Raw genomic sequence first — 16176 nt, 5'->3', positions numbered from 1 at the left:
TGAAGGATTGCTATCCAGACTCCCTCTCTGAAATCCTAGCTTCAAGTTCATTTCTAATGTGCAGACGGAACAACCCCTCACAACTGGCGCTCCCTGCAGCTGCAGTGTGGGGCGGCCCCATGGCTTCTTCCGTATGTGCCCCTTGGTATTTTCCAGATTGACTTTTGTTCAGCACATAGAATTGCCAAGAGAGGCATAGAGACAGATAGATGTAACACTTCTTTCTATTAGATTCATACCAAAATGGGATTAAAGATTAAATTGTTATAGACAAATTAAGATTTTGGAGAGAAGAATTTTATGCCAAAAGTGCTTTCACATTCTGAATGGTTCCTGAATTCAGATTTTTAAGAGTCTGTTTATTCACATCTATTTTGAGCACTCTGCAATCATGTCAAAGAAGAGAATAGTTCGTGACTTAAAAGGCATTATTCCAAACAAACGGCTGATTTAAAATTTTAGAATTAATGTGGGAGAATTCACTCACTCCCGCTTGCTCATTAGTTCATACGAAAAGTAACTGGAGCAACGGAAGTAACTTGCTTTATCACATCCAAATGGCACAGAACAGTCTCCCCTTTCAGCTTAAAAGGATCCCATTTGTTTCGAGATCAGCTTTCACTCCAAAATCTGCTAATAGAAAGAATCTGAGAGGAGAATTCAAGTCTTTAGACCCAGGCCCCCCTGAAGTCCCAGGCAGCCACATGCATTTTCTTATCATACATACATGCACTGTCGTTGGAGAAACCATTTTGCCGAGAGCTGTTGACATACTGCTTAAGCACTGGAATTGGAAGGCAATTATTGAAATGGCCATGCAGGAATGTCCATGTCATCTGGCTAGCACTGAAAACCAATGTGCCCCAAATTCGTATTTCTCACTTTATTTTCTTGTAGTAGTGCTGCGCCCATTTGTTAAAGGCTCCCACCGTCATCATAGGGTGTGGGTTTGTGTGAACGTGAGACTCTCCCCCAAAGCCACAGCCTCCAGTTCCCATCAGTGGCACAAGGGCTGATCCATTCCCTCGATGTACCCATAAAAAAAGGCTTGGATTGAGTTGGGGGAATAGATGTACATTACACACACATCGCATGTACATGTCACTCATGCAGATCACATGTATACATGTATCTCACATGTATGCATGTACAACACTACATGTACATGTCATATAGGACGTTAGGAAGCTTGTTATTATTGGCTCTTCCCAAGCTTAGCTTTCCTCGTTTGACTCTGCATAGATGTGCAGATGTCTTCCCTGAGGATCTGGTGCAGTGAGTGTTTTAGAGGCAATTCCAATCAGTCTTTCTTCTCAACACGGTGTATTTCAACTGGGTGTTAGAAAAGCAAGCCGATCAAAGTCATTTATAATACAGAGGATACTACCCACTGATGGCTGCTCCTACCATCCCCAATCCTGCTAGGCTGCCACTTAAATTCTACGGTGTGAAGTGAACTTTCACAATGTGTTGCTACAGTAACCTAGTCACCTGTTAACTACTGCTAAGAAATGGATGAAAAATAGCACGAATTGGCTTTATTCTTCTTCTTGGTCCCTCATACCTCGGGCTACTGAGTACATAGCAGGCAAAATAATAACTGATTGACAGTGGGAGGTAAGAAAGCTGGAGGCAGATTATAGAGTAGGATCTTAAACTGCCTTTTTCCTGAGCGTTGTAAAAATGTAAAGTGTTGTAAAACTGTTGCATTCGCCCTAGGCTACTACCGTTCGATTGGGAATATTTGGGGTAGTTTACAAAGTGAACATAGTAGTTTTGCAAATTTGATATTGTCATTTGTGACTGTGGATTTTGGGGAACAGAATCAAACACACTGCTACACAGTGCTGGCTGTGGACACGCTATTTAACCTGGTCCAATTGTTGGTGAGTTTAATGCAGTGGGAAGGAAGTGGATATATTTTTTAAGGCACTGTTTATGGACATAACACATTAAGGTGCAATCATGTACGTTTTTTGGCCAGTTTGCACATTGAAACATGCTGTGAAAATCCATGATAAATGCCAACAGAAACAGGGAGATATTTGAAGTTTTCTTTTTCTGGGCTGAGACCTTCCTGCCCACCCTCTTTCCTTCTTGTAGAATTGGCTGGAATGGTTTTAAAATAGGGCCCTGAGTGAGCATTTCCATCAATTTCTTGACTTCTAAACCACAGCGAATATAAAAATTGGGGATATCCCATACACTGACAAATAGGGTCATTAAAAATCCACGACACTTCTGCTTCTTGTTGGGAAAACAGTCGGTGTGCTACATGCCCCCCTTTTCTGAATGTTGCAGTACTGTGAATTTGCTCTTGAAATTTCTTTTTCTAGTAAATGATATTATTCAGACTGTCCACACCAATGGTTCTCAGACCTGCCTGTACATTAGAAGCACTTGGGGAGATTTGAAAATATACTGATGTCTGGGGCCTTTTTGGAAGGTGGAGCATGGGCCTGGGTACTATTAATATCTTAAGTATCCCAGGTGACTAAAAGTAGAGAACATTAGCCCACACAATGTCATCAAAACTTTTTTTTTTTTTTAAGGAGGACGCAGCTCACAGTGGCCCATGTGGGGATTGAACCCGCAACCTTGGTGTTACCAGCACCACGCTCTCACCAACTGAGCCAACCGGCCATCCCCTCATCGTAACTTTTGATGAGTGCAAGATTCAGATTCTTCACCACAGTAAGTTGGTTTATTATTATTACTTTAATTGTATTGAATGGTTGTTTGACTGAATTCACCCAATGCTTAGACACCTGGAAGATAGAACTGACATGATCCAATGATTGGTTCTGAAGCTTACCTTCGAAGCCAGCAATGGTTTTGTGTCTTCTATTTCGATAATGGTATCCCGGCTGGGTGGGGTAGAAAGAAAGGAGGCTGCGAGACAAACAATTTCATAATCTTACATACTTATAAAAATACAGTGGTGAATATTCTACTCCAAGTTCAAGTTCAACAGCCACAGAGTGGATGGTAGAGTTTACTCCTGGATGAAACTACTGAATGGAGAGGACCACACCCGAAAATAACCCAACAATTCATCACTTTCCCCAAAATATGATATGGTTTTAGACATTTTTAGGGGACTGTCTGGCCCCCACTTTTTTTTTTTGTCTTAGGCAATTAGACTAGTGCCTATACACAGGAAGTGCTCAAAAAAGACTTGTGTCAATACATGTCTTTAGAGGATGCAGGAGTTGGAGGTACGGGAATCTACATCTAAAGGAGCCTCCTTTGCATGGAATCTGTTCTAAGACAGGAAAGCAAAGGAGGGTGAATAGTTGCATATTTGGGTCTGAAGTTGCAGTGGCTTACACACCCTGATTTTATGTAATTTCCAGAATATTTGTGGCTCTGGATTTTGGGGTTAGAGGAAGGGCTCAGGAGCAGCCCCGGGCTCACTAGGTTTGGTTCAGCTAAAGGGGTGCCAAAGCCTCAGCCTGGGGGGAAGGGGGCGGGTGAGAGGTATGTCTATCCTTTATGGAAGATGCATCAGGCAGTCAGACATTCAACAGGAGGCCAGAACCCAGACAGAGCAAACTCTGCCAAGCCAAAAGAACTTTCTGTTTAACCCACTCAGGCAACTGACATATAGGACATAAAGGAGGGGAGGAAAGATACATTTTCTAGGCAGCGGGCTAATCCCTTTACATACATGATCTCATTGAATTCCTCAATAAGCCTGTAGAATAGGGACCATTATACTCATTATAAAGGTTAAAAAAACAAACTGAGGCTAAAAGAAAGCAAGTCACTTGCTTCAGGTTAAACACTTAGTAGTAAGTGGAAATACGTCATCTAGGTCTGTCTGACCCCAAAGCTTGTGTTTTAACCATCATACCAGAGCGCAGAGCAGAGTAAACACTTGATATATGTCAGAGAAATGATCAGGGGGACACTGGGGTGACAGGGGAGACTGACATTTATTGAGCATCTATGACATGCCAGTTGCTGTATATCCAAGTGGAATCACCCCTACAATCTATCAACCTAGCTCCCCACAACTCCTGACAACTGCAACAACACGGAACATGACAGCCAGATGGGCAGAAAAGCAGGAACACAACCGTGTGCAAATTCCTTCTTATTTATCAGTTCTCCACTTTACCACCCTAACGTAAACAAAGCCACAGGGACAGGAGAAAAGTTATTCTCCGTGCTTCCAACATTAGGCCAACCAAGTATTTCCTCAACTCTACGCTGGTATTGGTTTTAAGAAAGTACCAGATTGATCTTAAATAATAGATGCTGGTCTTGGGAACATTATGTTCCCCATGGTGCTTCAGGGTTTTCCTCTTCAGGGGCTCTCTGAAGCTTTGACCACACTTCATGTTAATTACACAGAATCACTAACCAGGAGACCTCTGCCTTGGGCCCAAACTACCCCTGAGTAATAGGCACAAGCAGGTCCACACAAGCGCTTCTGGAACCAGAAAAAGTTTGCAGCATTTGTATCTTCCTAATGATTTCACATATTCATATCAGAGAACTTTGTCTCATGAGAGTCAAAAAAAAAAATGCTAGGAAAATGGTGCTTCTCTCCATTTAGTAATCCCAAATGAAACAATGCCAGCAGTTGACATTAATCCTTGTTGTTATAAAAATGTTGCTATTTTAGGCACCATCAATTCAGCACAAAATGCTTTGCCTGGGAAATTTATGGATAAACACATGTAGGGTTTTGCTCAAATATGTCTGTGGATTTTATTTTTTCCTCTTCTCTGAATCAGGGACACAGGATGCTCAGACCCACATAGCAGATGAATTTCAGAAGCTCTGTAATATTAATACCAAACCTTATGGAAGGTTACATAGAATAGGTTAGCAGCACAGCTGCTTAAACAGAAGACATCTGCTTCAGTCTTGAAGCTACCACTGATCAGCTGAATGAGTGCTAGTTCTCCACGGAGCCAGGGGTCCTGGGATGTTATTTACTGATGCAACCCAGACCCCAGTCCCTGGCACATGGTAAGCTGAAAGCAAGTCATTACTGAAGGGACAATAGCAAAACACTATTCAATAACTATTGTTTATTATAGAACTCTTAGGTAAGTATTATGCCCCGCCCATCATTTACTTATTAATTATGTGACCTAAGGCAAGTCATTTAAACTTAGCAGGTGTTATTTTTTCTCAGTGGATGACAATGAAATGATATCTTTCAAATTATATCACAACAATGTTGTGATACATTAATGAGGTGGGACAACAGATCGAAAGCAATTTAAAATAAACATCACCCCCCCCCCCCCAGTGCTCACAGGGTGGGAGTCAGGGGTAGGGGAGAGCCCGCTATGTCCCCATCAAAATAGTGATCACACCAGACTGCAATCACCCATTTTCTTGTTTTCCTTCCCTGCTGGACTATATGATAAGTTCATGAAGCATTTAACATTTCTGAAAAAGAAGTCTTATATTCACTCAAGTGCAGGATACCTCAGAAGGTAATAGCTTGAGCATAGGACCTAAAGGAAGGGTGGGAAGACACATTTTCTCGGCACCTACCACGTGCCAGGCAGTGGGCTAAGCCCTTTACATACACGATCTCATTTAATCCCTCAATAATCCTGTAAAATAGGGACCATTATCCCCATTAAAGGATTAGAAACACAAACTGAGGCTAAGAGAAAGCCAGTATTCAAGTCTAGCTCTGCCGCTTACTAACTATATTACCTTGGGAAAGTCACATAGCTGCCTGTAAACCAAACCGTTTCCACATCTGCAAAATCTGGACAATGAATATTTACTTTGAGAAGATTAAGTCAGGTCATGCATGCAAAGCCCCAAAGCATTATTTACAGACTTGCATTTTACCTTTGAGCTGTGGCACAATATCCTCCTTTCCTGCATAAGGGTCGCAGCGGAAGCGGTCCAGGTGGTCGATGGTACACTGGCCAACAACGGGCTTGCGCCCAAACTGCCTGTGGTCGATGACCTTGATCACCAGCGGAGGCATGTACAATTCCTCCTTGGGCAAGAACTGGGGGTCACAGAGGTAAGCGTCACTTCTCTGTACAAGACCTGACAAGAGCAGCTTTGCCAATAAACACCCACAAAAGGACCAACCCAGCCTCCTGGTGCCCATTTGGTGTAGCCCAGGGGACTTACACGAAGTACTTAAGTTCAGTGACTTACATGCTAGGCAAGCAGCACTATGCTTTAAGGCACGAGCCCTGAGCCAGATGGCCTGGAATCAAATCCTGGCTCTGCCCGAAGAGCTGCATGACCTTAGGGAACTTTCCTTCCTACGTCCCAGTTAGCTCCTCAATAATAGTCGGATTGTTGCATTAATACATGTGACGTGTTTCGAATAGTACGTTAGTACCTGGCTCTGCTCTGTAACAGGATGCGGAGCTAGAATTTAGAAATGATTGAGCTAAAACTGAACCTTCAAGGGAAATAACTGTGGCTTGGGAGTCTTTTAGCCCTGGAAGTTCAGTGCCAAAATGGGATGCTCATTTGTCTTTGATGCCTCTTGGTTCCTTCACATGGAATTTGGTGACATAGGTGACATTGTCTGATCGGGGAATCATGGGCCTGCCTGGTGAGTGGTTCAGGTAAGTTTCCACCTCTGGCCTTGCACAGGAATAGAAGCTGGAGCCCACTGAGGGGCTTTCCTCACCAATGCTGGCTGAAGCTCATTTCCAGATTAGAACGTGAGAGGTGGGGCAGGGGCTAGAGAGTGGACAAGGATGGGTGGCGTGGCCCAGGGGCGGCCACTTTGGGATTCTGGCACGGACTATCCAGGTGGTGCTCCATCTGCACCATCGTAGAGAAAGAACATGGGCTTTGGAGTTGGAGAGACCTAAGTCTGAACTCTAGCGACCTCACTTGCTAGCTAGCTGTGTCCTCTTGTGTAAATCACTTAACCTCTCGGTTTCTTCCAAAGTGGGTGTAAGAGGAGTGAACACGCCTGTTCTGCAGGGGTACAGTAAAGGTGAAATGCAGGGAGTATGAATGCAGCGAGCACCGGGCTGTCGTTGCTGTCGTCGTTGTCTTGACATAGTGACTGCTGCACAGGTGGCCTGACATTCACTATGGGATTGGGAGGAGGCATTTCCCCCTTCTAGGCCTCAGTTTCCTCGTCTGTAAAGGTAGAAGCTATACCACAGGACCCTAGAGTTCAGGAGCAGGTGTGTTAGAGACACCAAATAACTTGGGAGGGGAAAGGAACTAGAAGGTTCTGGACCATCTACCCCATCCAACTGAAGAAGTGCTTTTATTTTTATCTGTTTTATATAGTAAAGTAAAAAAGAAAGATTTTTCTTTATAAAAAAAGTTAGATTGTGGAGAGATTGGGTGACCTCTTTTTGTTCCAAAGTATTATGGGGTCTATGACAGGGGACTGTGAACTGGATCTGATACTGTCACATTTCTAATAACCAGAAGGTACCTTTGATGTAACAAAGTGGATATCATCCCAGGGGCGCGTGGAGGTGGGGTACAGTCACGGGTTCTTAGGGAACAGCCCATCACCCCATATGGGTTCCCCTATAACTGCCCCTTCCCCAGCCAGCCAGTCCCTATCTGGAGGGTTTTGGTCCATGTAGGGACACGAGGGAGGGTTAATATTCTGCCCTCAGGGCATTGACCAAGAGCTTGTAGCAGATAGCTGGACAAATGGAATGTTTTTTGGAGAAATACATTAGTATTGCTCATAGATATTTCTGTGTCACTGGGGTTCTTTGAAGCTTTAAGAAACCATCACTATAATGTAAGAATGTAAGGGGGGAAAGTCACTGACAAGCTGAGTACAAGGCAGTTTTTCTATTTGTTATCAGATTTTGGATATATATAAACTGTGCTTGTGTGTGATCTGTATATATTCATATTGCAAATAAAATTCAGCTACTCAACATACATGTACTATTACAGAATCTTGATACTGTACCACTTTCATGAAGAGAACAGAACCTGGAAAGTTGGGTGTCTTCTTAAGGTTTTTGATCACCACTGATTCTACCCTTTCCCCTCCACACTCCACAATGAGACTGGGGGATGTGATAGAAGCCATCTGGTAGTTCTTCATATTTCTTAAGCCCCAAGCTAGAATCTAAGCAAACAGTATAAAGAGAAGGGAAAGAAACCCAGCATATTAAAAATAATATTGAAAAGGAAAAAATTCTCTCTTAATAATCAGAAAAATTCTTTAAGAGTGACTTGTGCAGATTTGCTTAAAATCTCTGAGAATATTATCCTAGAGAGCCTCTAGGTCAAAGAAAGCAGTTTTGCCCCTTTCCTTCCCCTGCCTGAACTGTTAAAATAGCAGAGCAATATCCTGGCTGTGCCATATAATAGCCATGTGAACTCTGGCAACTTAGTTAATCACCCTCGGTCTCATCTATAAACAGGATTGATAGTAACATCTCTTACAGGGTTATTTTGAGGATCAAGTGTAAACTTCTTAGCAGTGTCTGACATGCAAGCATTCAAAAATGTTAGCTGTTGTTTAAAGCCATCGGCCTCAGTCTTTGAGAACTCTTAGCGAGACAGCCTGAGGACAGAAATCCCAACAGTGCTTGATGCACAAGGGGAAGTCCTTGATAGCAGGCCAGACACGGTCCATCCAGCTACCCGGTTAGCTCCATCAGCCTGTCTCTGCTCCGATTGCCTGACATGTCACCGTTTCCCATTACTCCCTTCCCACTCTCTACTTCCGACTCCCTCTTGGGCCCCCTGCTCTCTGCACATGCTCTTCTGAGTCTGTCTTCCCTCTCCCAGTTCTCCCGTTGACTCAGGGAAACTCAGAAATCTACTGGCTCCCGATAAATGAGAACTCTAGATTCCCTCAGTATGCTAGAATTGACCTGTTCTTGTTGCTTTGACAGGCCTTCTATTTCCATGAATATTTCAAAATTTTGTACAAATTCTATAGTCAGTTGGAGATAGCAAGACCCCATTTCCTATATGAAAGATTTCAGTTCCATAGCCATACCCACTGGACTTGATTAAAAACAAAACAAAACAAAAATCAGAGAGGGCAGCATACCTCAATAGCAGTGAGCTGAACCACAGGCCTGATCCCTTGGGGCACCATGTATAGATTTGGTGCCCTTTGTGAGGGAAGAATGGGAAGGTTGGAACCATCCTGTGAAAGAAACATGGCAACGTCAATGCCTCCCTTTAGTTCTAGTAACAGTTATCTGGAGTTATTAATGAGTGTTTGAAGCAGCTACTCTGAAAGAATATGTGAGTGAGAACTCAGCAAGTACCTTGTGCCTCAGAATCAGTTCTGCCGTTACAAGGACGTCCCCACAGGCTTTGTCTCCATTCATTACTGGGTACCAGAGAAGTTTAGGCGTGATATCCATTTCTGAGTTAAGTTTCACCAGAGGAGAGCACATGCTTCGTCCTAAAAATTCATCTTTGCCCTAGAGAAACAGACGATCCTTTAATTCCCCCACAACATCCCTATAAACCTCCATCATCCCCCAAGCCATCTTAGAAATTCTAAATTATCTACCACTTGGTCATTATCAAAAAGTTCGATGATAACTTTGGGTGGGTTCTGTAGGATTGTTTGGGGTTCCCCATAGATTTCAATTTCATCAAATATAATCGTTTGGTCCCATGTGGGGTTCAGAGTGGAGTGGATGATCTCAGTGGTTTTACTTCGGTGGAGGAAGGAGACATGAGCATATGGATCTAAAAGAGAAAGAGAGAATAAAAGTGGGGCCATGGCCAAAGTTGAAAACCATAAAACTCCTAGAAGAAAACATTGGAGGTAATGTCCTTGACATTGGCTTGGCAATGACTTTTTAAATTTGACACCAAAAGCACAGGCAACAAAAAGCAAACATAAACTATACATCAAACTAAAAAGCTTCTGCACAAAAAAGGAAACCATTAACAAAACGAAATGAAAAGGTAATGTATGGATGAATGGATAAAGAAAATGTGGGATACACACACACACACACACACACACACACACACACACACACACACACAGGAATATAATTCAACCGTAGAAAAGAAGTAAATCTTGTCATTTTTGACAATATGGATGAACCTGGAGGACATTATGCTAAGTGAAGTAAGCCAGTCAGAGAAAGACAAATAGTACATGGTATCACTTATATGTAGGATCTCCCCAAAAATCAAACTTATGGAAACAGAGAGTAGAATAGTGGTTGCCAGCGGGAAATGGGAAAGGTTAGTATTAAAAGGGTACAAATTTCAGTTATAAGATACCTAAGGTCTGAAGAGCTAATGTATAACATGGTGACTACAGTTGATAACACTGTATTTTATCATTGAAATTTGCTTAGAGAGTAAAACTTAAGTGTTCACACACACACAAACACACACACACACACACAAACACAAAAATATATGAGGTGATGGATGTATTAACTCAATTGCGGGAATCCTTCCACAATGTATAGCTATATGAAATCATCACATTGTACACTTTAAATGTATTATAATTTTTTCAATTGCACCTTAATAAAACTGGAAAAAAAGAAAAAAAAGTAATCCATTTCTTATCCATGCTGAATTTCACCAAAGCATTTGAAGAAATTACCTGGAGCTGACCTATCAGAGAAAGAAACTAATGTCTAACCGAAAGCTCTTTTACATAAGCCAAAAGGTGCTTGGTTTTTAGCACTGCAGCCTCATATGAATAGGAGGATATATCTTATATCTCAAACTGCAAGGAATGTGCTTTGAGTTTTATGCAACTTTAGTCAAGAATTTTGATAGGAGTCTAACTTTGACTTTCAATGATTGAGTGCCCCCTGGTGGTGAATATTTGAAAATGTCTTCAAAAACCATTTGGGAGATCCGTGTTATGCGGATAACTTGAAACCTCCTCTCTCGGTAAAAAAAGGAAATTATTCACATATGCTTGGAAGATACCTCACAATTTATGTGAGCACAGCAGAGTGTCAGGCAACTGCTTTAAGAGCTGTTTCCATAGAAGGCGCAGGGAAGCTCTGCCAGCCTGAAGGTCCTAAGTGGAATGCTCCCCAAATATTCACGGTCCCACTAGTAACAGCAAAAATCCCAGGCTGTAGGTCCCCTCCCCTGCGAACCTTAGAACCAATCCAAAGGCGACAAAAAACGATCTGGGGTGTCAATGTGAGGGGTGATGAAGCCTCATGGTTTTACAGTTCTGGGAATTTGGGGAGCAGGACGCAGAGAAGGTCAAGATGGGATTCCAAACTGCTTCAAGCCTGTGCTGTAGGTAACTAGGTGAACTTGTGATCTTTCTGTCAACTTGAGAGAACTGCAAATATATATATATATATATATATATATATATATATGATCTTAATTTACCAGTCAACCCAAGAGTCCGAGGTATATGTACACAGCTATGTGTATAAACAGAGAGCAGACACTACTTTTTTTTCTTGGTGTTTTTATTACTTAATCAATTAACAATTATTAGTTATAAAAGGCCACATATGTTCTGTGGCTCTCCAGCACCCAGCAACAGTGTCCGACCCGTACTCAGTGTACTGACCTAAGAACTGAGCAATTTACTTCATGCATATCAAACTAATCTCAACATGGAAATGCTTTTTGTTGTTGTCAGAAATCACTGAAAGCATCCATTTGATGAAAAGGAGAATCAAGCTAGCCTGCTATGTAATAACGTGTGAGACGGAGATTTCTTCCCATTACCTGAAAAGCTATCCTTGTCTAAAGCCGTGAGGTTTCTGGCTTGGTAGATATAGCAGCGCAGATGGTAAATGTAGACTCCTGAAAGGAATAGGATGGAGGTTACTTACAAGAAACATTAACACTATAAACTGCTATTTTTCTGGAATATTTGGAGATAAAACACGTTTCAGATAAATGGCTCACTCCAATCTACTTCTCCACAGTAAAGAAAACATATAATGGTGATGACGAGTCCTCCCAAAGTAGTTCTGTTTCCTGTAAAATGAAACTTATTTAAAAAATACTATAGTAAGTAAACTCAGTGCACGTGTGTCAATCAGGAGAACATTACGCCGGATGTCAACTACCTGGATTTAGGGTATTACTGCTTGTCACCACTGACCTTTAAAACGAAACTGAGTCTCCAAGAGTTACAGAAATAGAGCTTTCTATACTATTTCAGTACCAGATCTAGGAAACAGTTATTTGCTAAATGTTTCTTTGATATTTCAAAATCTTTATACTCCTTATCCTTATTATATTAATGCATATATACGTCCCCACCTCACTCAACATGCCCCCTGCTCCCCTTCCCCACACGCATAATTTGAGAGATAGTAGAGCTTGGTGATTCACTGAACAGATTCTGGGAACCAGACTGCACTAGTTCAAATTTTGTCTTTAGTGCTTATAAGCTTTAAGATCTTAGTCAAGTTATTTAATCTTTCTGCACCTTGGCTTCCTCACCTGTAAAATGGGGACAAAAATAGCGCCTACCTTCTAGGGTTATTAACAGAATTAAATGAGTTATTATATGTACTCGTACAGTGCCTGGCACATGCTAGGACCTATATAACTATTTGCTTTTATTATGACATAGTGAGTATGCCTCATGCCACAATTCCTGAAGGTTATCATTGAAATCAATCTTTTCTTAACTTTTTGAATTTTGTTTTTCTAATTAAAATAATCTTTTTGGGGGGCTTAACAGGTAGAATGAGTACATATTGGACACAGTATGTTACAATTAATGATTTGGCCTCTTTCTACCCCAAATATAATTTTTCAAGCTGTATTTTAAATAATCCTCTTCATTAAGTGATGAAAATGAAAGTACATTTTGTTATATTTGGTGATTTAAGGAGCTTTTTAAAGAATAATATCAGAATACACAAATACATATTTAAAACTTACTATCAAAATTACAGGAAACAATGGGAGTGTTTGCTCCGAACACAGTGGTGGCACTGTGCTTCTGTTTTTCCATGCTTTTTTCATCTCCATCCTCAGTAGTGTCTGCACCCTAAGGAAGCAGAAAAATCAATTAACAATGCCTACCAATAAAGAGGCAAGAATGACAAACACATGGAATGATGGCTGTTAAAAGAGATTTTTTTCATCCAATCACTTCAGTTTAGAAATGAATATAGCTCAGGACAGTAAGTGACTTCCCAAAATCATTTAGCTGGAAAGAGATAGAGCAGGAAGTTGAAGCCAGACCTGCTACCTCAAGTCCAGGTTTACCAAACCCTACCACTGAAAGACAAAGAAAATGAAAAGTGTAAGTAAGGGTATTAAAAGGGTGGGAGGACGAAGAGAAAGAGCAGCAGGAGAAAAACACAGCAGGCTCAGCATGCAGAAATATAAAAAATAGGCTGTGTTTGGAAATGGTTTCTGACCACCACATTGGTTTAGATCAACCGTCATTTTCTTATTAATTTATTCTACCTTTCTGTATTTTTTCCTCTCTGCCTTCTTTATTGTGCTTCCATGTGAATTGTTCTCTAATTCTGTGAGCCATCCTTCTGTTTTCCTTCCCCTCACATCTGTATATTTAACTTTCTTGGTTTGTTGAACTGTTTACAAGCTGTGATCCAAGGAACCAGGGCTTGGGATGTTAATAGAGGTCACTGGCAACAAGGCTTTGGGAACATATATACAGAGGGTGCCACAAAAAATGTAAACACATTTTAAGACAGAAAAACTGTATTAAAATTGTAATATTCAACATATACCGATAACAAAAGATGAATATAAGTCATGTTTGACTTCTGCAATTACAAGAGGTGCTCAAAGTCATTACCATCAGTGTCTGGACACTTTTGATTCTGCTTGAGCAACGTTGACCAAAGTGTCCCCTTGTATACATTTTTTTTGGCACCCCCGGTATTTGGAAAATGCTAGGTGTGTCTGCAGTAGGACTTCTTGGAACTTTCATATGTTAACGGTGTATGCATTCTATAAAACTGACTGAGCACATTGGATGTGTAGCTTTCCCCCAAATTATCTGGAGTCTTGCAGTAGTGGAGGGACCACTATGGAGTTGGTGGTGTATCTAACACTCGTACCTTTTACCTATGAGTATGTCAATATTATTTGAGCTTTGGCTACTTTTTACTTACAAGGGCACCTTCAAGTTTAAAGATGGCAGCTGCACCATGCGTTTCTGAAGGGGCCATTTTTCTCCTCCAGCGTCTGCGGCGAAAGGTATCTGAACTACGCTGTTTCCAGTGAAATTTCCAGCCAATTAAAGAAGCATATTCCCAGCCGTCCCGGTCTTCCAATTCTTCCATGGCCTAAAACAAAATTAAAACTTCTAATTATCACCATCGTCGTCATCCTTATATTGATTAAACAGATTATTTGGTCAGTCAACAAATATGTATTGAAAATCATCTCTGTGCCAACAACTGTGCTCGGGGCCAGGAATACAACAAAGAACAAAGCAGACAGGCTGTCTGCCCTTGTAGAGCTGACAGACTATGGGAATACAGAGTTAACCAGGCAATTAAGGTGGAATGAGATGTTGCCAAGGTGGGAGTTATACTAAAAGGAGGGTCACTCTATTCAGACTTTGGGGGAACATTGGGTGGGTAAATAAAGCAAATTGATTTTTTTCTCAAGTTACTTTCTATTTTCTCACTTCATTAGCTCATAAGAAAACATTGCTATTACTGTATAGTTTGGAAACCATTATTATCTCCATTTTGTATATGGAGGGGAAAAAAATGACACCACCCTCCCCAGGATTTAAATGTCTTGTCTAAGCTAATAGCTGCCATAACTAACAATTACATGATAGATCAGGGTATATTACTTCTGTAATAATTAATACTGAGTATTGCACTTTTTATCTTAAAACTATTTATATATGAATGATTTCAGTTTTCAATGTTCTATGCAACTCACTCAACAAATATGAGTGCCTACTATATGACAGGGATTGTGTTAAGAGCTGTGGAAGCAGTGAAGAAAAAAACAGACAGGGTCCTTGCCTTCATGTAGTGACATGTTAGTGGTGGAAATTTTATGTAAATATCTTAAAAGTATGACTAGATTTAATAAATGTAAAATAATATTGAATAATATTTATAATTGCAGAAATAAGAGCTCCATGTAGGTTATTATCATTGTAGGGGCTATTTTTCAACTTCAAATAAACATAAAATCCAGGTCAAGCATAATCTTATAATTAGCCCTCTACTAGTGTTAACAGTGGCATTGAAATAGTTCATGTAGCCAGGAGTGAGGCAGGTTAGGGAACATGATCAAAGTCTCAACAATACTTTTTGGTTGAACTGAGCCAAGTTTCTGGTCTTCTGACTGGTGGCTCAGTGTTCGTTCCACTTTACCTTGGTGCTTTTATGTGGAAGTTCAGAGTCAAATGATTCTAGAAACTTCTCACCCCATCAGGATAAGGATAATTAAATAACAAATATTCATTGATCAGCTCATTCATTCTACTCCATTATTTATTAGGAATAAGTTCCTGACCTGGCAAGGAGGCTACAAAGATGACTATGGTTCCATCTTTGTGCCCAACAAGCTCACCATTTACTAAAAAGTAACTTCATTCATTGTACCTACTATGAGTCAGAAACTTTGGGGACAGACAGAGTTCCTGTTTGGAATTAGCCTAGCTTGGGTTCAAACACTGGCTTTATCACTTCCTAGACATGTGGTCTAGAGCTAGTCTATTTAATCTCTGTGAACATTATCTGTAAAATGGGGATAAAATGCAGACCTTCTGGATTGTAGATAATGGATATTAAATATCTAGCATTATAGAAGGTACACAAAATACCCCATTGATTATTGTTATTAATACTATTATTCCACTTAATTTATTATTATTCCATTTAAGCCTTACCATATCCTAATTCGAAGTATGATATTATACCCATTTTGCAGATGAGAAAGAAAATGAAGCCAGAATTCGAATCCTTATGTATATTATTCCAAGTGCTATTGCCAGTATTCCATCATGCTACTAAAATAATTTCTGCTCCTCTTACCCTTGCAGTACTTGAAGAGCTTTGTGTTAAGTCTTTCTTTCGTTTTCGGACCAGCCTTCGCCGTCTATGCGTATGATACATTTTCTCTGCTGCAACCCAGGATTTGGGCTTAGTATCAGGAGGAATGGTAATTCCATACTCCCAGCCTGGAATAGAGTTAGTGAACCGTTAGCCAAAGGAGATGCATTTGCCAGATCGCCAAATAAACTTCCAGGAAATATTCAGTCACCCTCTCCACCCCCAAATATTCTCT

At 40.8% G+C, this 16176-nt stretch overlaps 1 protein-coding gene and 1 non-coding gene across 4 annotated transcripts in view; both read right to left on the bottom strand.

The window, feature by feature from the left end:
* Positions 1-16176, bottom strand: part of MYOF (myoferlin) — a 128828-nt gene that overhangs the window by 28858 nt on the left and 83794 nt on the right. For 2 of the 3 annotated variants that reach the window (XM_033130762.1, XM_033130764.1), the window contains 11 exons: positions 15924-16069; positions 14031-14204; positions 12823-12931; positions 11650-11727; positions 9479-9660; positions 9228-9386; positions 9005-9103; positions 7907-8068; positions 5830-5995; positions 2816-2892; positions 728-784 (listed from right to left, as the gene is read on the bottom strand). In XM_033130762.1, coding sequence (XP_032986653.1) covers positions 728-784; positions 2816-2892; positions 5830-5995; positions 7907-8068; positions 9005-9103; positions 9228-9386; positions 9479-9660; positions 11650-11727; positions 12823-12931; positions 14031-14204; positions 15924-16069 — 1409 coding nt within the window. The remainder of the gene's footprint in view (positions 1-727; positions 785-2815; positions 2893-5829; positions 5996-7906; positions 8069-9004; positions 9104-9227; positions 9387-9478; positions 9661-11649; positions 11728-12822; positions 12932-14030; positions 14205-15923; positions 16070-16176) is intronic. The other variant, XM_033130763.1, reaches the window with a different exon arrangement.
* On the bottom strand, positions 2570-2643 carry TRNAT-GGU (transfer RNA threonine (anticodon GGU)). Its single transcript has one exon. It is a non-coding gene; the product is annotated as a tRNA-Thr (tRNA).

This window comes from Rhinolophus ferrumequinum, chromosome 16 (assembly GCF_004115265.2).
Source record: "Rhinolophus ferrumequinum isolate MPI-CBG mRhiFer1 chromosome 16, mRhiFer1_v1.p, whole genome shotgun sequence".
In the NCBI taxonomy this organism is placed as follows: Eukaryota; Metazoa; Chordata; class Mammalia; order Chiroptera; family Rhinolophidae; genus Rhinolophus; species Rhinolophus ferrumequinum.
Note: the sequence above shows the minus strand (reverse complement) of the source record. Positions and strands in the feature narration are given on the sequence as shown.